At 40.8% G+C, this 23,485-nt stretch overlaps 1 protein-coding gene across 2 annotated transcripts in view; it reads left to right on the plus strand.

Moving 5' to 3' along the window:
- The first annotated feature begins 206 nt into the window (after window positions 1-206).
- Window positions 207-23,485, plus strand: part of KCNIP4 (potassium voltage-gated channel interacting protein 4) — a 764,317-nt gene continuing 741,038 nt past the window's right edge. For both annotated transcript variants that reach the window (XM_045019171.1, XM_045019170.1), the window contains exon 1: window positions 207-296. In XM_045019171.1, coding sequence (XP_044875106.1) covers window positions 236-296 — 61 coding nt within the window. In that variant the 5' untranslated portion in view covers window positions 207-235. The remainder of the gene's footprint in view (window positions 297-23,485) is intronic.

A 23,485-nucleotide genomic window follows, 5' to 3' on the forward strand; every position in this document is an offset into this window, starting at 1 on the left:
TGCCACGGTCCCGCTCGGGGGCTGGCTGGCGCGCCCGCCCTCGCGCCTCCCCCCAAGGTGAGCGGGCTGGCTCCGGCGCTGCGAGAGCCGCGGCTGCTCCGCTCCGGCACACAGGCGCGCGGCGGACCCTACACAGCGCTGCCGCTCGCTCGCTGCCCTCGGCGGGGGAACATCGTGCCGCCCTTTTCTTCCCCAGCCCCGACGAGACTTAGGCGAGCCCACCACCCCTCTCAGCATGAACGCGAGGAGAGTGGAGAGCATCTCGGCGCAGCTGGAGGAGGCCAGCTCTACAGGCGGTAGGACTGGGGGAGCATGTTGGGCTTTGATTCTTGTTAAGCAGAAACCTTGCAACTTGTCAGAGCGACCCGCTTTGCATGAGAGAGATAAACCTGTGCTGGCTTGAGAGAGGGAGGCGATTCATGCATGAGATCCAGGTCAGGGAAATGTTAAATACCTAGGAAAGCCTGTCCTAAGGTGTCCACTGTGAACCTTGCTGGTACTCTTGCCTTCCCTGAAATTAACGGAGGCTAGATATGAAACTGCCAAATGCAACCTGCACGTGTTCTTTCCAATTGCTAACTCTCACATGAGGTTATTTTGATCAGTCACACTTGTACTTTCCTGCATTGATCACATTTTGTACTTCCCTGCATGTGTAATGTCTAAGTAAAAAACAGAACTATCTAGTTGAAGACAGTGACACTCTGTAAAACAGAAACACTCTCTGGCCGGTGTCGTCTTGTTTTTCTTGTGTTTTGCAGTTCAACGTATTCCAAAGAAACTGCATGGAGTAACTTGCATTTTAGAAAGGAAACCAGGGAGTTAGGGGTTAGAGTTTACATCCAACGTGCCCAGGAAACTAATTTATTTAGATATGAAACTGTTTGGATGGAGAGAATGTATTTTTATTTAAATTGCTGGTATTATGGATGATGCCCAATTCTTAACAGCCTGCTGGGTATGAGAGAGGTGAGAATTCATGCAGAACTCTTGCAAAATAACATTACCTGGTCCTTTTGACATGTATTTGTCAAGGAAAGATGCAAATGTGTTAATATTTCCTGCTGTATTCTTAGACTCCTGCTTGCAAACTGCTTGATGCCAAGCAGAGAATAGCATCGGCCTTGAAGTGAGGTTACATAAAGAGAGGCAGCAGAGTCCTAGCCACTGCCTGCTTCTTACTGCTTCAAAGTAGTCTTCTAAGCAAAAGTCTGTGATCCACGTGCACTCTGTAGGATTGTACCCATTGTCCACTCACTGCCTGGCCTAATGACCCCGGGCAATGTTCTGCTTTCATCTGCTTTTCTCCCTTTCAAAAATTAGGGCTTGCAGTTTTACAGACAGGATATTAGGGCACTTGAACTTCATAAAGGAATCTTGATCATTGTGTGTGTAATTGTGTTTTTTAGGCTATATTATTAAACTGTATATTTGTATCAGATGACAGAAAAAATAAGCTGTGCTTTAAAAATAAAGGGTCTTTTTAGTCTGAGAAGTAACTCCATAGAAGTGATGCTGTGATACTCCATATTTCTTGTAAACTGTGGAAACTTGGCCTGGAAACCACTAAGACTTTTTCCTGTCAGCATTAGTCTCTACTTGGGAACTAAAAATCAAGCTGGTTTCTTTCTTTCTCATATTATCTCCTGTAGTAAATATTCTACATGCCAAATTATTCCCTCAGTTATACCTGTGAAATCCCCATTCAAGGCTCATAGGGTTAAACAGGTGGAACTAAGGTCATAATTTGGAGACAGTGGGGTTGCACAGCTATTACTGAGGCATAATTTGGCCAGTGGATTGTTACTGGAAGTGATGTGTAAGAAAGGGTGAATGCAACATGATTTTTTTCTTCACAGGTAGAATTTTCAGAGTTAGCAGTAAGGGGGAAATGTTTGCATGTAAACTGAGGAAATAAAATCTGAAACACTGGGACATAATAAACATGAAATGACTAGATGCAGTTTTTACAGAAATACTTTTTTTAGATGAACCTGCACTTTAAAATTTTAACATGTATGTTCAGCAGAATTACTCTTTTGGTTCTCTTGACATGCATCCTGCTTGCTCATAGAATTTTTAATAGGTACCTCTTTAATATACATGGTTGATATTGATAAAATTAGTAAACTGAATTTTCACTACTTAATTACAAAAAGCAAAGTGTGAATTTTTACAAAAATATAAAGCACTCAGTGTACACTATTGTGGCCGGAAATCTTAAAGAGGAAAAAAGTTGTTGACCACATCTACTTTATTGTAATTACAAGTCTCAAAATACTTATATAAGACTATTGTACCTGGGCTCACCACTCATAATAATTAGCCTGATTTTTCTTGTCCCTGATCATGCAATATTACACACGTGCATTACTGTACTCAGCTGGACTTCACTGGGACTATTTATGAGTAAAGTAGTGCGTGTGTATCAGTCTCTGCTGGATTTTGGTCTTTACCTTTAAAACTCAAAATATCTTAGTTACCAAGGATAAAGCATAGTGTGATATTTGCACTTACAATATTAGGCTTTAATGTTGTTTAGAATAGAATCTTTAAAACTATTTTGGATAAATGTCATTCGGCATTGCTAAGGGTCTTACAACTTGACCATTTAAAGGGGCAGTGTCCAATCAATTTAGGCCCTTTTTGTAAAACTTTGTGCTTACTGTTTTCAAGAAAGTTCTTTCCATGATTTCTTTTTTCAAGTCCCAATGAAAACAACTTTTAAATGTAAGTATATTTGCACTGCAGTGTCTGTACCATGAACACTTCAGCATTTCACTACTAATGCATGAGAATCAGAAACTGAAACAGTCAACAAAAGTACTACTGTTCCTCTGCATCACTTTCTAAGCTGAATATGTGAAAAATAAACAAACTGCATTAGTGATAAGTCTGTTAGGTTTTAAACTGTTGTTTTAATGATGTTAACAACAGAGAGAGGGACATCTATTTTATGTTTTTCAAAGTGACAGTGCCTTTCCATATTTTATTTGGTGGGAAGTTACCATATTGAATCTTAAAGGCAGCACTTTACAACAAATTGCCTACAATGGGAGCAACACTGACTGCTGATGCAGTCAGGAATGCCCCCACTCCTAGAGATTGATGCAGATTAAGGCTGAGCCATATTGGTAGGGCAGTGTCCATTCCTGTGTTACAGATGTTCTACGGATGAACAGGTTACACTGGTTGTAGTGTTGGGATTCTGGTGTTTTCACAAACAAAACCTTTACAAAATCCACGTGTCTCTTTTATATAAAAGATTTTTTTAAAAAAAGCTAAATGGAGAGGACTATGGTTTGTTTTGCAGTTCTCTCCTCTCCACCCCAAAATCTGTTTTACAATTCAAGAAAGCAGCTATTATGCACATTAAATATATAGTAGACTCCACAAGCAATATTATGAAGATGTATTTACAAAACTTTAAAATTTGGTTGGGTATCATAGTTATCTTGTCTCTTTTTTGCTCCCTTCCACGCTGTGAGAGATTCTTGTGCATTAGTGCTAAGTAAGTAGTATTAACACTCTTCCATCAAGACCTGATTTCAGCAGCTGAAGGCATCTCTGGGAGAAAGACGCTAGAAGAAATTAAACGAGAGACAGGCAGAGAAAGGGGAAGGAGAAGCTACACAGGGAGAAAGATGAAAAGAGACTTGGTAGGAAAGGAGAAGGAAAGAGAAAATACACAGGAAAGACAGTTGCAGAGAAAGGAAAAAAAGAAGCTAAAGGAGGCCTTCACAAAGCACTTCAACTAATACCATAAGTACAAGATCTATTGGAAAAAGATAGGAACCCAGTTTGGTAGTGCTGGAGCAGGGAGTGTAAATTACACCTGCAGATGCCAGTCCATTCCCCTTTGATCTTCCCAACATGGTGGCAGCTAGAATTTGTTCTGGGGTCAAGGAATTCTGCAGTAGGAAGGAAATGAATCAATTTCTCCTAGGATACCTTGGTCAGTCTCTTTCTGCTCGAATGCTCCCACTTTTTTGGCTGCGCAAGACCTCCTTCCAGGATAAGGAAGATTGTGGCCATTTTGTGCTGCTGCAGTCTTGTTCCAGTGGACTTTTCACCTTTGGGGTCTTCTGCCATGTTAACATGAGGGCTGGAGAAAATCTAGCCATTTGTGTAGTGGTTTTTATATTCCCTTTATAGGCACTGAATTGACTTAAATATGCTATTTCCAAGCTGTGCACATTCCTGCAGACGTTATGAATACACAAGCAAAGGAACAAATGAAATGGATTTATGAAACTTGAGGGAGGAAAATCAGTATTTTAAATGGAATAGTATGCAGTCTGCAAGGGAAAGTGACATAACATTTAAGGGAGAATGGCAAACAATGTAAATTAATATATAATACTGAACTTGTCTCCTTTTGCCTCTGTATAGCTGATATTTCAAAAGTGTACACCATCCTGTATTCAGTAAACACCCCAAACTCCAGTTGACTAAATGGAGATTTGGCATTCCTTGTACACCCAAAAAATCAGGCTCCAAGAACACTGCAGTAACTAGATATTCCACAACAATACACTGAAGAGAAGATGTTTAATCTTTAGTTTGAATATCCCTTTGTCAGCATAGGTCATAATCTCAAGTCTAGTTAAGTAACTATTTTTGGATTAATTATATGCAATATTCTGGTAGAGATTCTCACTTCACATTATAAACAATAACTTCACAGTTAAAATACCTCGGCTTCCCTCTGAAGAGCAATTTTACATGGTTTGTGTCCTATCTATTTTGCATTGTTGAGCAGTTACTATGCAAGCTAAGGGTATAGATGAATAAGCAAATACACTCAAAGTTTCTCCATATATATATATAGGGTTTGATGCACATACTCCTTTCCCAGCGTTTATTCAACTGTTGTAAAATATATTGAGGCAGATAGTGTCTATCAGTTAATGCAGCTATAAAAAGACAAAATCGCACGTGTCATGGAAAGCTTTTATATTTGAATCAGATGTACATTTAAGATTGTCTTCTGGTTAGAGCTGAATATTTGATATGTGCAACATTTAGCTGTATTTTATCAAGTCTCAGCCATTCTCTTTACCATTATGATTTATGCTTGGTGTTTGGTGCATGACAAAGAGAGCCACTAAAAATACCGTGAAGGCTGGTGATTTAGTTTTATTTCATGGTTGTGCACATTCTTGTCATGCTGTCCCCCCTTCCTGCTTGTCTCCTCTTTCTTGTGAGCACGAAGTGTATTGAAATACATTCTATAAAGATCTTGCGCTCCAAATCATTCAGAGTGATGTTTTCCTCTATTTCACCATTATACAGAATGGAACAGGCAGTAGGGACAGCATGTGTCTGCTTTGGGATCTGCAACAAATGCAAGCTCTGCAACTCCCAGGCTCATCCTGGGTCCCTTTCTATGAATTGGACTCAAGTGGGAGGAACTGCTTATTGCTATACCTTCTTAACCCACCTCCAGAAATAGCACTGAAAAGGGAAGCCCTAACTTCTTCTTTTCACCACTAAACACACCCCTGTTGCAGCGGGGATCTCCCCAAATAGCAAATTGATGTTGGCAGGCAGGTAGATTACGTGGATGCTGTGGCCTGGATCTAGAGTTGTTACCACATAATAATGGACCCTGCAGTAACAATAGTAAATATTTTTAGTGGTAACCCACTGTATGTTTTTTACACCACAACTGCAGCAAAACTCTACTCCTTGGTTTTATTGTTGGTGGGTTTCCTTACAGAATGATGTTTCCTCTGCCCCTTCAAAAATGGCTAAATTGCTCATGAGGAAACAGTTGACAAAGAGGTGGGTGCATAACTGTCTGCTTGTCTGAAGTTTTACGAATAGTTTTCATAAGCAGCACTGTTCATTGAATATTTTGTATTAGTAGTGGCTTCTTCTATTACTTGAGATGAATGAAAAATGGTGCACAAGGTTGTGAAGTGGGCTAAAAGCCAACTATGTTTTAATAACAAGTACAGTCTATACATTCTGGACAAAACAGCATGCTTATTTATTGGCATGCATTCTGATTGATAGACATGGGGCTCATTCTGGGGGGGCAAGGAGAACATCTGTGAGGCATCTCATCCTTTTCAGTGAGGCAGGATCTGTCTCTGTTTCAAAACTGTGCAGTAGGAGGTGGGCCTAGCTACAAGCTTGTATGGGCACCAAGTCTCCACAGAGTTTGACCTGTGATTTATCCGGCTACTCTGTATGGTGCTATCAGGAGGTCTGGTGGTCTGCATATGTTTTGTTTTTGTTCTAGCCATCCCTGCAGAATCCTACCCTAAATAGTAGGATCTCTGCTTACCACTGCTGTGCTCACTAGGGCCAAATTTGGTCATAGTCTATAGAGTTGGGTAGACATAACAAATAGGAGAGCCTTCCAGAAAAGTTGGAGACTGTGTAACAAATTATCTCTTATCCAGAGAGATCCTATGGAGATTTGGCAAATGATTAATTATTTTTTCTACTGTTCTCCTCTTAATAATTATTTTATAATCCTATTATATACTTCCTCCTGTAGCATAGATCTTCAAACCTATGGGGTCAGCGGGAAAGGAAAATTAAGATTCAGGTATGCCACTCCCCTATTCCTTATGCCCTCCTGATGAGATCCACTGTGCTTCTGTCTCCTACATCTGTGGAGGCAGTGGGCATGATTTGGCCCAAGACTGACTGACTGATAAGAATTCAAAAGGTCTGTATGAAGTTGCATGATTGGAACCAATTAAAATATGTGGCCAGGTCCCAATGATACAGAGCGCTCTTACCAAGGAGAATAAACCAAAATGCAGAATAAAAGTTCTCTATTAGCATATATATCATGCTTTATGGCATCCAGGAAGAGAGCTGAATGCTATTTTCAAAGCAGCCCTGTCTCCACCTCTCCAGAGTCAGAGATATGGGAACCCAGAGAAAGGGACAGCAGTAATAACTTATAAAACTGCAACATGGGAGTTTCTAATAACACCTTTAATAGCTGGATTCCCCTGGGAGGGAGAACCCCAGCTTGTGGTCACTAGCTATAAATAGAGGGTTGGCAGGTTGTTCTGGGGGTTGGGGAAAATATTCTTAGATATCAAGCAATCTAAGGCACTTGAGAACTGTTCAGTTAACATCATATTGCTTCTATCTTCTAAAGAGAAATATTTCTTTGCCCACAAGATCCCACATAATGAATTTATATTCTTTATTTTATTGTTTGACCACTGATGGTGTGCTGGGTGCTCTACAGAACAAAGAGGAGAGAAGGTTCTTGCTTTCAAGGGGCACAGTCCTGAGATTGGCACCCATATCTCCCACTTTATTTTAATGAGAATTGAGGGCTCTTGGGAAACAGCCAGTCCTGCACAGGATCAGGCCCTAGATGTTGTACTAGGAGACTGTGCCTGCAAACTCATGCTCACATGAGTAATCCTGACTTACACAAGTAAACCCATTGGCCCTGATCCTGCAAATGCTTATGCACATGCTGGTAGAACAATTGAGGTGAGCAGTTAATCATTTCCTTAAATGTTTGTAGGATATACACCTTAACTTACTTAAAACTGCCTTCACCAAACAAGGACTCACCGGAGAAGTAGATTGCGTCATGAAATCGGCTGCCCAAATACCTCAAGAGCACCTGTTTCAAACCCCCTTCTGACTGCACACCCCTAATTGTCACCTATCACCCCACACTGGAACCAGTGCAGGATATCATCAAACTACTATAACCCATAATCAATGGGGACCCCATCCTGACAGAAATCTTTCCTGAACCCCCATATCTGGACTTCAAATAATTCCCTAAACACTCCAAGCTCATCATCAGAAGTAAGGTCCCCACAGACCAGGCCACATCAACTCAAAGTGGCACCAGACCTTGCCAGAAGAAAGGATGCAAAATCTGCAGATATATGTCCTCTGCTACAATGATCAACACCACCCACAATGCACCTTTCCAGATCCTACATATGCCTATCACAACATGTGGTGTACCTCAACCGGTGCACTAAATGCCCCAATAACAATTATGTGGGTGAAACTAGACAATCACTATGCACTCAAATGAACTCTCACAAGAAAATGATTAAAGACAAAAACACCACATCTACCCTTTTCACAAAGTGATCACTCTATGTCTGACCTCTGTCCTCATCCTCAAAAGAAACCTGCACAACACTTCCAAAAGACAAGCCTGGGAGCTTAAATTTAAAACTCTTATTGACAGTAAAAATCATGGACTGAATAGAGATACTGGATTTATGCCTTATTTCAGCAATCTATAACCCACTAACCCCCTCTGTGTCCTAAAACTGCAGAGATATTAATGGTCTGCTCTACCTCACATGGTCTCTTAAAACATATGCTAGCTACCTATGCTAAAAAATCTACCCCACCTTGCATGTAGCTGTGACACATGCAGTATCTTTCCCAGACCTGAAGAGCTCTGTGTGGCTCAAAAGCTTGTCTCTCACCAACAGAAGTTGGTCCAATAAAACATATTACCTCACACACCTTGTCTCTGTAGTACTGGAGTCATTTGACTTCAGTGAGACTACTTGTGTGACTAAAGGCTTGGCTACACATCAACAGCAATTAAATTAGCCATTGGTGTCCACACTGCCCTCCTTCTGCTTGCACCGACTGATGTGGGAAATTGTGGGCCATTGATGGCCACACAGGGCTCACAGCTGGAGCCCCCAGCCCTGGGGCTGACAGCTGGAGCGGAAATGTGAAATAATAACAGTTGTAAAACTGGTAGGCTCCCTGCTGTGAAATGGAGCCCCAGGCTGGTGGGCCCTGGGGTGGGGAGCTCCTGCCTTGAGCCTCACATGGGGCTGACAGCCAACAGGTGATGTAAGTGACAGTGTCTACAGACACTGCATCACTCTAACTACATTGACCTATGCGCTATGCCTCTCAGGGAGGTGGACCTTAACATCGATTTAACTTTGTAGTGTAGACCAGGACTAAGTGTTTGGTGGCTTGGTTGCCCATTGCTCAGATTGTTAGAATTATGGTCCAGCATGTGGATATTTAGTAACCTTTGTTCATAGGAGATGTGTTTTATAATACATCGGCACAAGGTATAAAAGTCAGGAAAATCCAGGTTTAAAAGAGGCTAGAATTAATAACGAGGGAGAAATGAGGGACTGAAACAAAAGCATAAGGTTGAGAACTTGAGAGAGTGACATTTAAAGTTAAGAGTTCAATTGGATCAGTTGACAGTTTGTGTTTTTCGACAAACAATCTTTTTAATTTCATTTTTTTCTTGGTATCTATACCAGCTAATTTAAATGAGCCCCTATGCGTAATTGTAATGGGTATTAATTTTAAACGTGCTGTATTGCAATTATTTTTAATTAATATTATTGCTTTTTATTTTTCAATTAAGCCTGGGAAAGTCCATTATAGCCCATCAGAAAAGTGTCCATTAAATCAAAAGAATGTAGATGTAGACAGTATATTTTTTTTACAATAATCACTATTTTGTATTTTTAGGACTCCCTAAATATTTTCCCAAAGGATTTTTATGGGTCTCCATATTTTCCCTGTATGTTTTATGCATGTTTAAGGGATATAATCCCCAACACTGTTATAGAATTCTGAAGTGAATTTATTTTTGCTGTTTTATACTCATATTTCACCTGCAATCTAGAGTTTCTTTAGAGATGCTTTCCACAATCATGACCCAGCAGTGCTGAGTGTTGCAACACCTAATTTTTAGGTGCCTAGGAAATCACTGGAATAGTGGGATCAACAAAGCCCAAGTTAAGTGCTTGGGTTTCCTATACAATGAATGGGGAGACAGGCTCAGATTGGGAAGGAAAACCTTAAAGGTTTTTAAGGTCAGTGTCATAACTATAAAGGGAAGGGTAACAACCCTCCTGTAGACAATACTGTGCTGGCCAGAGACACCAAAATCCTTTTACCTGTAAAGGGTTAAGAAGGTCAGGTAACCTGGCTGACACCTGACCCAAAGGACCAATAAGGGGACAAGATACTTTCAAATCTTTGGGAGGAAGAGTTTTGTGTGTGCTCTTTGTTTTGGTGGTGTTCTCTTTTGGGACTAAGAGTGACCGGACATCAACCTATGTTCTCCAAATCTTTCTGAGCAAGTTTCTCATATTTCAAACTTGTAAGTAACAGCCAGGCAGGCATATTAGTTTACCTTTGTTTTTTCAACTTGTGAATTTTACCATTGCTAGAGGGAAGTTTATCCCTGTTTTGTTGTAACTTTGAAACTAAGGCTCCTGTGGGCTCTTTGAATCTGATTACCCTGTAAAGTTATTTTCCATCCTGATTTCACAGAGATGATTTTTACATTTTATTTTTAATAAAATACTTTTTTTAAGAACCTGACTGATTTTTCCATTGTCCAAAGACCCAGGGGTTGGGTCTTTGATCATCGTAACCAATTGGTTAGGATATTATTCTCAAGCCTCCTCAGGAAAGGGAGTGTAAGGGCTTGGGGGGATATTTTGGGGGAAGAGGAACGCCAAGTGGTCCTTTCCCTGTTTCTTGTTAAATCACTTGGTGGTGGCAGCATGCCAGGTTTTAACCTAAGCTGGTAGAAATAAGCTTAGGGGCTTTCATGCGGGTCCACACATCTGTACCCTAGAGTTCAGAGTGGGGAAGGAACCCTGACAGTCAGGTTTGACAAAGCCCTGGCTGCAATGATTTAGTTGGGGATTGGTCCTGCTTTGAGCAGGGGGTTGGCCTAGATGACTTCCTGAGGTCCCTTCCAACCCTGATATTCTATGATTCTATGAAAAGCCAGCATGCACCCCTTTTGTTCGCATCTCCAATGGGAAACACCTTTTTTGGAGTCAGGTGGTTTAGATGCCTAAGTCAGCTCTTGTGAGAATGAGTTAGGCGCCTACCTCATTCCACACAAAACAGGTGGAGGAGGAGAATATGGTGCTGATGCCCACCTTATAACCTTTAGCCTAGTGATTAGAACACTGGCCTGGGATGTGGATCACCTGGGTGCAATTGCCCCCTCTGCCTTGTGGGGAGAGAATCTGAATAGGGGCCTCCCATCTCTCAGGAGGGTGCTCTAACCACAGAGCTACTGAATATATTGAGGTGGGGCTCCCTCACTCTCCTGTTGAAACTGTTCCACTTTCAATAATTGAGTTATTGGTATAGGGGGACTGGACTTTAGGTCTGCCACCACACAGGTGGGTGCCCTAACCACTAGGCTATAGTTTTGTCAGTCTGGCCCAAAGACTCCATAAGTAGTTATCCAAAGGAGAACAGCTTCAGCAGGAGAGATGAAGGCACCCCATGCTCTCACCCACCAGACTGTCCTATGGTTTAGTGATGAGAGCCCAAACCCTTGAGAGGTGGGAGCCCCCTGTTAAAATCCTTTCTTCTCCATCAAAGGGGGGATTGAACCTGAGTTTCCTACATCCCAGGTGAGTGCAGTAACTACTGGGTTAAAAGTTATAAGGTGGGCTCACCACATCTCCCAGCCAGATTTTGAATGGGACGTGATGCAGTAGGCAACCTCTGAGCACACCTCGCAGACAGGGGTCTGCGGGTGAGATAGGGTCTCCTTTTTCTACCTTCCCCTGGGTTGTGGATTGTGCTGGGGCTTAGCTGGGAGATAGGTGTGCGGACGCCTAGAGTGAGGCTGCAGTGCCATGCCTAGAGGCACAAATGTGGGCACCTAGAGAACTTTTACACTCATAATTTATATGCTGAGTTTAAGTGCCTACAGATTTAGGCAGCAGCCAAGTGAGGGTATTGTGTAGCCTAAAATTGGGACATAGGTGCCTAAATCTGGGGTTGACACCTAAGTCTCTTTGTGAATCTTGGCCCTAGGGACTACATACCATCTGGGTATTGCTGTAGTACATTGTATTCTGGACACTCCCCTGCCTGCCCTGGCACATCACTGCCCCAGTGGCAATAACGAGGAATGCATAAGAGCCAGTTCTGTTGACTCTTTCCTCTGGAAACTCCTTCTTCCAGGGGCATATCCCCAGCAAGAAACTTGCCAGAGGTTTCTGCAACCTTTGTGCTGCTCAGTGGCAAAATGGGTCTGATCATCTGGCCCAAAAGGTTCTGAAGTCTTTGAACAGTTTTGAAAAACAGAAAGGAAAGGCTGTGATTTAACCAAAGGCGTTGAGTCACTGTGAACATGGACAGAGTGTATGACAAACAATCCTGGGTATGTACAGAAGGTGATGAAATTGCTTTTGGCTTCTGCCAAAAAATAGCTTCAAAAGTAATAACTTAAAAGTGCACCTATGTAACAAAATCTTCCATTCCTTTGTTTTTATCACTAGACTGCACCCTCCTTGAGTGAGACTTTGGATTCCAGAGTGTATTTGTCTAAAACAAATAAATCACTTTTTATTGCTTCAACACATTGGCAGTTATGAAATTCGGTATATTGCTAATAGCATTTCAGTTCGGGTTGTTCAATATACCAAAAGTCCAGAAGAAGACTAAAGCTACACAAAGTTTAATTTTTTTATTTTTTTTTCAGAGTAAATATTTATATATCACCGAAGCTTAAAATATTATGGAATGTTTAATGAAAAACACATCGTAAGACAGCACGGGGCCCCACAGTGCAAAAATGTAATATGATTAATAGATTTGTACTGAGTTTGCAATCAGCTTTAGATAATGATGTAACTGTTCCAAAATGAGTCAGAGAGAATCAAGAAAAAAATGCGCAAGGGGGACTCAAACACACACTTTGTTTGACAATGATTGTAATCTAATTTGGGAATATATAAATAAATCTTATTTTTCTTCTGGGAAGAAATGAAAATGTAAGATGGTTCTCAGCATGTCTATAATATCTGTCAAATACAATCAATGTTCCTTTGAAATAATGTTGAGAACTGGATTTTTCCTGTATCTATGGTGTTATGTCCATGAAGTACAGAAATTAGCAATATATATGGTTAAATCTTCAACACAACAGGACTGGTACTATTTTAATACTCACTCGTTCTGCTTGGGCTGTTCCCTTTGATATTACTATGACCCACTGCAGGTATTTGTGTACTAATCAGACATGAACATCATTGCTCATGCTTTGAAGAACAATATTTTTCCAGCAGAGACTGAGTATACTGAGATGGTCTAATTCATTTTAATCAGGGATAAATATTCACCAACAGCAACCTAAAAAATGCTCATCTACAGCTGTAGTGTTTCCTTTTATTGAATGCTGGTACCAATATGGATTGTTGTTTTTTTCCTAAGATCAATACAACTCTTGGGCTTTGACTGTTTAGCTGACTTTAAAATAAAATAGGCCAGATCCTGATGTCCTTAATCATTTTTTGGTCAGTCAAAACTTTAATTGACATTGGTGGAGTTTTGCTAGAGTAAGGACTGAATAAATATGTGCTACTCAAAGCGACTGAGTGACATCCTACGTGTGCGACGATACATCTTTGTGTTTATTTTCCTTTTTTGTTTTGACTCTTCCTGTTGATTTGTGGCTTATTGATATTGTTTTTCTCCGTTATGAGATGTAATGCTGTAAAAGGAATTGTATGTTCCAGTGTTGCCAATAGGGAAAGATAAATATAAATGGTTTTCCTGAAATACTGCTTGCTTGCAGCATTCACCTGCCTGCCTGCAACTGAAACTTGTACTCAAAGTTCATGTTGTCTTTTGAGAAAGAAATGCTGTAATTGAACACACACATACAACTGAGTGCAGAAGCCAGTGGCAGCTTTTAAAACAGAGTGCAGTAGTCTAATGGTTCTCATACAGTGGGTTGCAGGAAAATTGTAGATGGGTCACAGGCTCAGTGCAGAGTGGAGGACCTGGGGTAGGGCCTGGGTGAGTGAGCCCACTTTGCACGCACCCTGCAGCATCAGCTCCTTTCTCTCGGGACTGAGCCTAGCTCCTTATGCTGGGCATTGTGACTTGGCATGCTGGTTGCAGCACCACTCAGGTTTGGCCTGACTGCAGGCCGTCTGTGAGGGTTGGCTCCCTCTCCACCCCACCCTCCTGCTCCTGGAGCCTACCATCTTCACTACGCCACGATTACGGTTGCGGTGCTGGAGCAGAGGGTGCTGCTGTGGATGATCAGTGCTCCCTTGGCAGGGCTTGGACATGGAGGCGGTAGAGGAGGAAGAGAATGATGCAGGCCTATGATTTTAAGTCTACTCAAACCAAATGTTCTCTGAAAGGCTGAGAGAAAGAAGCAACTCCATGGGTAGGAGCGTTCCACTTCCTAGACATCACTAGTACTTTCCCAACTGTTGGGCTTTCATACTCTGATCTCTGTTGCCTGCAGCTGAGGGCACTGTCCTGCCCAGTCTGACTTCTGTCAGGTTGGAGGCTTCACCACTTCCAGCAGTGGTAGCTCCCTGCTTTTCCGTCTCCTTGGGTGAAAATCTTTAACTAGAGATCCCAACTCTTCTGCCTGACAAATTACATTCTGGAGCTCAAAAAGACATCAGTTTAAGGCCATACAATTCTTTCCTAGCTAGTTTATTGTCAGTCAGCAAGGGAAGGACCTGCTATGCCTCCTGCACCTTCAGTAAAACTAGAGACAAAAGACTAGAGACAAAAACAAAGTACAGAAAAACAACAAATAATCTGAGCACAGTGGTAGAGCTTCTTGTTACTGCTGCCACCCAGTTCACCTCTAGTACTTAAGCATGTGTATAACTTTAAGCACATGATTAGTCTGATAAGTCAGTGGGACAAAGTTACTTAAAAACCTTGCTATATTGGTAGCCAAATTCATAGCTTGCAAAGCTCACATAGCTGATTTAGGAGCACAGAGTTCCTAGAAATTATTGCATCAGCTGCAGTATTTTTATCAGAATTGTTTTTACTCCTAAAAGCTTTGGAATTATCCAACACACTTTTCCAGAGTTGCAATTAATAGCTGTTGTGTGGCTAAATTCTCTATTTAAAAATAATTAAAAATCTCAACCATAATGCAAAAAAAAAATAGCCATACACACATTTCAGTCTAGCACAGTGAAAGTACTATTATACATATTCGGAAAGTGTTGAAATGGTTCAAAAGCTAATATCAAGCAAGTTCTGAAACTCCCAGAGAACAAAATTTTAAAGTGATCAAAAAGAGAATAGTGAGTTTCTAAGTTATTATTCAAATGCACTTGTCACTAGATTGTCAATCTCTTCATGATTCTTTTTTCCAGTAATTGAAGAAATTAGCTGTTTATTTCCCATTCTTTCATCCCTAGCTCTGGAGACAGTATTACTTGCAGGAACACCTGATCATAAACAGCATGTGCAGTAGCAATTGCCAATTTAAACAGCCTAATTCCTCACCTAAATGAAGATAGTATTATCAAGTAGCTATCTGGCAAGTTTCAGTTTAAAGTGCTGATTATATAGATAATGTATAACTCATTTTACAAATACAATATTAGAACAAATTTGTACACAAGAAGCTTACAGTTAATTAGATGAACTAATATCAGCTTGTTGGTGTAACACTAAGACAATGCATTGTGTTCCGAGGGAACACGCATTGATTAAGAAGTTTAAGCAATTACTATGAATCTTCTTGATTTTCCCAGTTCCTGTTTAAATGCAAATGAAAGGCCTGATCCTGCAACACCTTCTACTTAGAGTAATACTACTATGAATAGTTCCATTAACCTTAAAAATATACTAATTAATAAACGTTTACAGGTTTACCCTAGCACCTCAGGTTCTGAAATCTGACATAAAAGGAACAAATGGGAGTAGAACAAGATGCATATTTTCTTATAACAAAAGATCAGATTGTGGCTGGGAGCCACTTACCGTACTAAAGATTACGAAGTGCCATAAGATCTATTGATGGAAAGTGCTATATAAGAACTAGATATTATTTATTAGTAGTACTACCTTGTGCAGACTATCTGTATTGCTATTCACAGTGCAGAAGAAACAGTCTCATCAGATCTTCTGCATCCCTCCCTGTGTGGGTGGATGGGGGAGGGCAAAAGGGGGTGGAGTCAAGGCTCCACTCACACCCAATACGCTCAACAATTGTGCCAACCCCAAACATTCTAAAATCATGAGATTTTTTTTAAAAATAAAATGTGTGGGCGACTCATCTGCCTTCTGATTCTTGAGCCTTTAGGGTTCACATCTTCAAGCCTTTCTTTGCAACCACAAGGGCTAGATTCTTTAAGAAGAGCCCCAAGTATTTGTGAGACTCACAATAAAATTTGCAGACATACATTGTGCTGGTTATAGACCCAGTGCAGTTCACTACCTCCCCTGAGCAGTGGGTAGACTGACTCACAGAGCTGCTTACTCACAACTGCCTACGCAGGGAAGATCGCTGATGCACAATCTAGCCCAAAATGTTTTGAGAGCACAAGTTGCATTTAATTTTTTTTTCAGATCAAGGTAATGAAAAGGCACAATTCTCAACTTCGATAATGTGGGCACTTTTCTCCAGGATAACAGACTATGTAAATGGTAAATTCTCAGAATGGAGAGGGGTAACTAGTGGTGTTCCCCAAGGGTCAGTCCTAGGACCAATCCTATTCAATTTATTCATAAATGATCTGGAGAAAGGGGTAAACAGTGAGGTGACAAAGTTTGCAGATGATACTAAACTGCTCAAGATAGTTAAGACCAAAGCAGATTGTGAAGAACTTCAAAAAGATCTCACAAAACTAAGTGATTGGGCAACAAAATGGCAAATGAAATGTAATGTGGATAAATGTAAAGTAATGCACATTGGAAAAAATAACCCCAACTATACATACAACATGATGGGGGCTAATTTAGCTACAACGAGTCAGGAAAAAGATCTTGGAGTCATCGTGGATAGTTCTCTGAAGATGTCCACGCAGTGTGCAGAGGCGGTCAAAAAAGCAAACAGGATGTTAGGAATCATTAAAAAGGGGATAGAGAATAAGACTGAGAATATATTATTGCCCTTATATAAATCCATGGTACGCCCACATCTCGAATACTGTGTACAGATGTGGTCTCCTCACCTCAAAAAAGATATTCTAGCACTAAAAAAGGTTCAGAAAAGGGCAAATAAAATGATTAGGGGTTTAGAGAGGGTCCCATACGAGGAAAGATTAAAGAGGCTAGGACTCTTCAGCTTGGAAAAGAGAAGACTAAGGGGGGATATGATAGAGGTATATAAAATCATGAGTGATGTTGAGAAAGTGGATAAGGAAAAGTTATTTACTTATTCCCATAATACAAGAACTAGGGGTCACCAAATGAAATTAATAGGCAGCAGGTTTAAAACAAATAAAAGGAAGTTCTTCTTCACGCAGCGCACAGTCAACTTGTGGAACTCCTTACCTGAGGAGGTTGTGAAGGCTAGGACTATAACAATGTTTAAAAGGGGACTGGATAAATTCATGGTGGCTAAGTCCATAAATGGCTATTAGCTAGGATGGGTAAGAATGGTGTCCCTAGCCTCTATTTGTCAGAGGATGGAGATGGATGGCAGGAGAGAGATCACTTGATCATTGCCTGTTAGGTTCACTCCCTGTGGGGCACCTGGCATTGGCCTCTGTCGATAGAGAGATACTGGGCTAGATGGACCTTTGGTCTGACCCGGTACGGCCGTTCTTATGTTCTTATGTTAGAACTAGATTTGTGCTATTTATTCACACTGAGGACTATCTTAAACCATGAGATAGGCCAAGGAGAGGTCTCAGGGGGTATATTCATATTGTAGGGTGCTATTTAGTGTGAGTAAGGGTAGTGCATTTAAGCCCTTCATGTTACGCTAGATACAGATCTGGAGGTACAGCTGGAACTGGGCCTTTTGAGATTGAAAGAAAAATTCCAACTCTCCAACATTTCTTGCAAACCTTGCCTCTTTTGGTGATATCAGTAGAGATTCTAAACAACTGTAATACACAGAAGATGGTTATATGCATCAGGGGCTGATGGCTCTTGTTTTTCAGAGTATATGAACTTTCCCTTTACAAAGTAGTTAACTCATTTTAGATATCAGAAAAAAAAAGGATCACTTCTCGTGATGAATATCTTACCAGTGATCTTGTTTGTTGGCTTTCGTGTTTATTCGTATTCCTTTGTTCTAGAATATCCAGTATGGAGTATGGAGTATTTTAGTGATTGGTCTTCCTTCTAAAAATAAAGAAGCCATTACTTTAAACATATTTTAGAACAGAACATGAAAAACTAATGTCATAGGCAGTAGTGGATCTGTTGGAATTTTTAAATGCTGATTCAATTTCAGATTATCATTTTGTGTAAAGTGTTGCAACAAATGTATGCACTTCAAAAGATGCTGCTTATGTCTCTACAACATTTGTTTACTATTACTTTATTAAATATCATAAAGTGTATAAATCTTGTAGAGCTTTTTTCTTTTCTTACCAGGCTGATGTATTTAGAAAGTATTTACCAGGCAAATGTGTTATATACTATAACTTACTGAGTATTTATTTTAGCTTTTCTTTGTATACATAATACAATTTTATTTTTATGCCCAAGCAAAATTATAGTTAGAAGAATGAGCTCTACAGCATGCAAGAGACAATAGACTTACAGATTTCTCCCACACCCAACTTATTTGAGAAGAAGAAGATTATTATTATTAATGCCTAGCTCTTGGTAGTTCTGTAACATTGTCATTTAGGGTAACAGTTCCAGGAAGGCCATTATCTGCATCTGTAACAAGTCATGTGGTTAAACTCACTGGGTTGGATCTACATGTGCGGTGTGTAGCACTGAAGTGATTTGTCCATTAAACCCATTTTAACTGGCCCAAGCCAGGGTCCCATTGTCAGTGACCCTACAGTGATACAGTAGGGATTCTGGAGTCACATCAATCCTGGGCTGCATTTTTGCCCCTTGTGGCTGTAACACTCTCACATAAATTAGGGTAGCCCTTATGATGCTTTAACATCACAGGGAAAATGCCTATACAGAGCAGCACCAGGATCAGGGCAGTGCAAAGTGCTTTTCCACCTCCATTTACGTACACTGTGCATTTTGGCTGCACCTGTGGATCTGGCCCATTGTGTTCAACTTTAGGGTTTTTTTTAATTCACTTACTCTGAACCTTTACCTGTAGTGCTCTATTAGTGACCATAGCATCAGAATACCCACTCTTTTCCTTACTTGATTTCATTCCTGTACAGATTAAATGATTGAATGCTATCCCTTAGTAATCACTTCTTCCTTAGTATCTGTGTATAGCAACTTAGCTACAAAATGTTTTGCTGAAATTCAGCTTTTCCAGAACTTATGGCCTGTTGCTGAGCACTAAGTACCACTGTCTTTAGGTGGGTGTTTTTTCAGCGCTTCTCAGTAGCCAGCTGTGATGGCGTTCACTCATCACTGTGGCGCCTCCTGCTGGCTGTCCTGGGAATTAGCTTTGCTAGCCAAAGCGCCCTCTTCTGGAGGTGTCTTGCCACCATCGCTTCTGCTCCTGGACCTGTGTTATTCTAAGGACCACGGCATCCTCTTCAGGACACAGTCATCTGGCCGTGTCGTGCTCTGTTCTCCCTGCCTTCTAGGGGAGCTGCAGTCCACTGTCCAGACACTTCCCTCAGTGGCAACTGCAACCAAATGTCTGATCACTTCCTCAGTGGCAAGGGGTAGGTGGAGACCCAGGCCTGCCCACTACTCTGGGTCCCAGCCCAGGGACCCTGTAGATTACTGCGTCCCCTCCAACTCCTCAGTTCATTTCTCTGGGTCATTTCTCCATGGCCCCAGCACCCTCTTTTCCCTTGCATCAGGGCCCCAGCCTGTGAATCCCTGCAGCCAACCAGGAGCTATCTTTAGCCCCCCAGGTCACTGCTAGCAGCACTGATCTGTCCAGGGTGCTGGTGCTCCTTCCTCCTGCTAGGAGCCTGATCTTCCCTCCTCTAACTCCAGGCAAGTACTGAACTTGCTCTGCCCTGCAGCTCTTCTTATATGGGCCTGATTGGCTGCTCCTCGCAGCTCCTTTCCTATTGGCTGCTTTTCGTACCACTGCTCTAGGGCTCTATTAACCCCTAACAAGACAGTGTGGGGGCAAGTGCCCCATCACACCAGCCCGACTTTGTGCTAAGTCCAGAAAATGCTTTATACTCTTGTTTGATGGATTTTTAAATTTTTCTTCATAGGATTGGGATCAAATATGGAAACAAATAGTGCATAATTTTGCAGTATGGAAATATGTATTTGAGGCACATTAATATACAAATTATTTTTCTTTCTAGTGTGAATGTGCTTCTGCAATTTGACAGAATAGACTTAAACATCTGGACAATTACTTTATAACAACATTCATACAATGATATGTAGGTTTCATATCTATACCTTTATATTTGTAACTCCTTTGCAATTTCATTTTAGTGTCCTAATAAGTATATAGCTGTCACATAAGGTATATAATGTATAGGAATCTACTGTCAGACAGGGAGTGTTTGTTGGAATTGTGGCCATATCTGGGTACTTCAATGCATGCTCTGTTTCTGTTTATAGTGCCTCTTCAGATATGTCATACCTACTGAGCTAATGAGCAAATTACATACACCCGGAAGTACTATTTAAAACTAGGAAACGCAAAACCACTCTGGTCTTAGGATCTAACACTGTAGTTCACTTAATCAAGGCTTATTACCTGGCCAGATAAAACCACTGGACATTTTCTGGAGTCGTTAGAATTATATGTAGAGGAGAGATGGGGAAACTGAGTGGAAAAGCCCTGGTAGAGAGACCATTCAGTTCAATCACTCAGGATATGTCTAACTGTCATCACTGGGTGTGATTATTGCTTGAGCTGACATACCTGAGCTAGTTTTAATATCGCTAGCTTGGGTCCCATAGTAGTGAAGCTGCGGCAACATGAGCTTCAGTGTTAGCTATACAAATATGTCCCGAACCCTGGGAGATTACTTGTGGGGCTAACCTGTGCTGAAGCTCATGCTGCCACAGCTTCACTGTTCTGGGACCTGAGCTATCTAGAGTAAAGCTAGCTTGGGTATGTTACCTTGAGCTGTAGCCACACCCAGTGACTGGTGTCTAGACATACCCTTAGATACCGCCCCGAGATCCAGGGAATTTCCTCATGGACTTCAGGAAGTTGCGTGGCTTTTAATCCTGACTGCTTTGCAGGGTTTGAATCCTGTCCACCCCAGCAGAATGTACTGCAAGAAATGTGAGAAGAAACTCAGGGAATGTCCTGACCCTTGATGGGTATTTACCACCAAAGGAAATGTTGGACCTATGCATTTAAGATCTTTATTTAAAAACATGCAAAATTATTAAGAATAGATACTGTTACTAGAACCATATTCAGACTAGAATACTAGAAGTCAAATTCTCCTTCACTGATGATGCACTGGGTTTCACACCAGAAATTGCCCCTTGCTATTCTAAAGGGGCTATTTTCCAAGTAAGACTAGGTCGGCTTAGCAATTAAAATCAGATGAGATCAAGCATATTCAAACAAGTTAGGTCACCTACTTTTAAACAACCAATCACCATCCATAAGTGTAACACTTCTATAATTTTTTGTTTTCCCCCTTTTCATCAAGGTGAAATTCTGTACTAACTTACTGCCACTGCAATTGCACTAAAAATCCAGAGAGAAATAAATCAATGTCATTACAAAGAGTGTAAATCCAATGCAGATATTGGCCCTTTTCCACAATTACTTGAGTTTGTTATGCCAGTTGCATTAAAATTATGTAAACCATTGTGCTGGTGACCTGTGGTCCACCTGAATAGATCTCTGCTATTTTAAGGATACTAGCATATATACATAGTGTACAAATGCTGCAATGGGGGCAGGATCTCCACAGTCTGATTGTAAAGCCTAATAGAATCCCTTGTAGTTGTAGGAATGATCACAAAATCAAACACACACAAGCATGGTCTTCGTAATATTCTTACTTGCAGATGTTCCAAAGATGACACCCGGGAGTGTCTTTCTGAAGTTAAAGAAGCAAATTTAATGTTCTTGCTAAATATGCTATTTTTAACATCCATAACTTTTGTTATTTCAAAACCAAGTTCTTTCAGACATGACAAAACTATTTGTCTCTCTTTAGGGCTCATGGAAATGCTGAATTTTAACTTTTAAAAATATCATCCTAGCACAAAAAAGTATTTAAACCCTGTTAATAGATGCAAGTCTCTCTTCTCCCATGCTGAGAACTTTATAAAACACTGTGAAGATCTTTGTAGGGAAAAAATTACTCCCAAGTGGAAGCCAGTCATGGAGAACTTTAGTCACAAAATAATTTCTGGGAAGGTTAGAAAGTGAGAGAAAACAAAGCTTTCGTTGAAAGTGCCATCTTTAATTATAGCCAGGCTCCTGTGTATAATGTGATTTTTTTTTGTGACTATATAAATTGCTGCATATGTTTGCTTCTTTTTAAAATGTGACACGCAGTTTTGTTCCCGAATGTTAATTTTATTTTTAAAAGAAAGTTAAGACTTTCCCTTATGGCTGCAAAGGCAACCTCCAAAATGTAAACTGATGCAGTGTATGTGCATGAGTCTATAGAGAGCTTAAAACAATAGCTCTGAAAGAACTATGAACTCCTCCCGTTCTCAGTCTTGCTTAACTGTTCGACCTAATGAGGGCATTATAAAAGTTAAAGTGATTAAGTTTGTCACCACTGACTAGTTTAGTGGAAACATCCAATTAGTGTACTTCATTGTTGTTGCCTGTAGTGGAATTAGATATTTGGATTGCAGCTGGGCAGTAATTTCTGATTAAAGTTTTTTCCCTCAGAAAATATTGATTTGTAAAAACCAATCTCTTCACAGGAATGTGCTGGTTTAGACAAAACTTTTATCAGGAAAGGTTTCTCAGGGCCAGGATGAAATGTTTGGCCAAGACAGTCCCCAGAATAGCCAGTGGTTAGGGCATTCACCTGGAATGTGGAAGACTAATCCCTGCTCTGAATGAGGCTATTCTGGGATGGGTCTCTCTCAGCCTGTGACTGAGGAAGTGCAGGAAGCTGAACCCGGTTTTCCAGCCTCCCAGGTAAGGACCCCAACCAGTGGGCTGTTGGTTGTCCTGGGATGCTGCTTTCTCAGTGTCTCCTGTTGAAGCTTGATCCACTTGGTATAAATAATTCAATTGTCATTGGAGAGAGAGAGGCTGACTCTATAGCCTTGTGGTTAAAACACTAATGAGGGAGATGTAGAGACTTGAACCTGGTGCCTACATCACTTGTATCAAAATCTGTTACACAGCACATGGAGCTGTGGAGGAAAGAGGAGTGTGGAGTGATATAATTTTATCCCCCAGATTACTAAAATGTATAGGCTAGAGAAGCATGACATGGTAGGTCAAATCTTAATCCCTTTCTCTCATTGCCAATTTAGGGGTGTGAGCGATCATAATCTCCATATAGCGTGTTTGAAAATAACTGTCTCTCTTAAAATACAGTAAAGATAGGGGCAAGATTGTAATAACCTATATTTATAATAATTTTAATTTTGTTAACCTTTTTTGGATCAATATTGAGTTTTTCTACCCAGCAGGACTATGAGAACTTTTCACATCTAGGTCACTGTGTAATGTGCTGGCCTGTAGGTATTTCTA

Source organism: Mauremys mutica, chromosome 5 (genome assembly GCF_020497125.1).
Source record: "Mauremys mutica isolate MM-2020 ecotype Southern chromosome 5, ASM2049712v1, whole genome shotgun sequence".
Classification (NCBI taxonomy): domain Eukaryota; kingdom Metazoa; phylum Chordata; order Testudines; family Geoemydidae; genus Mauremys; species Mauremys mutica.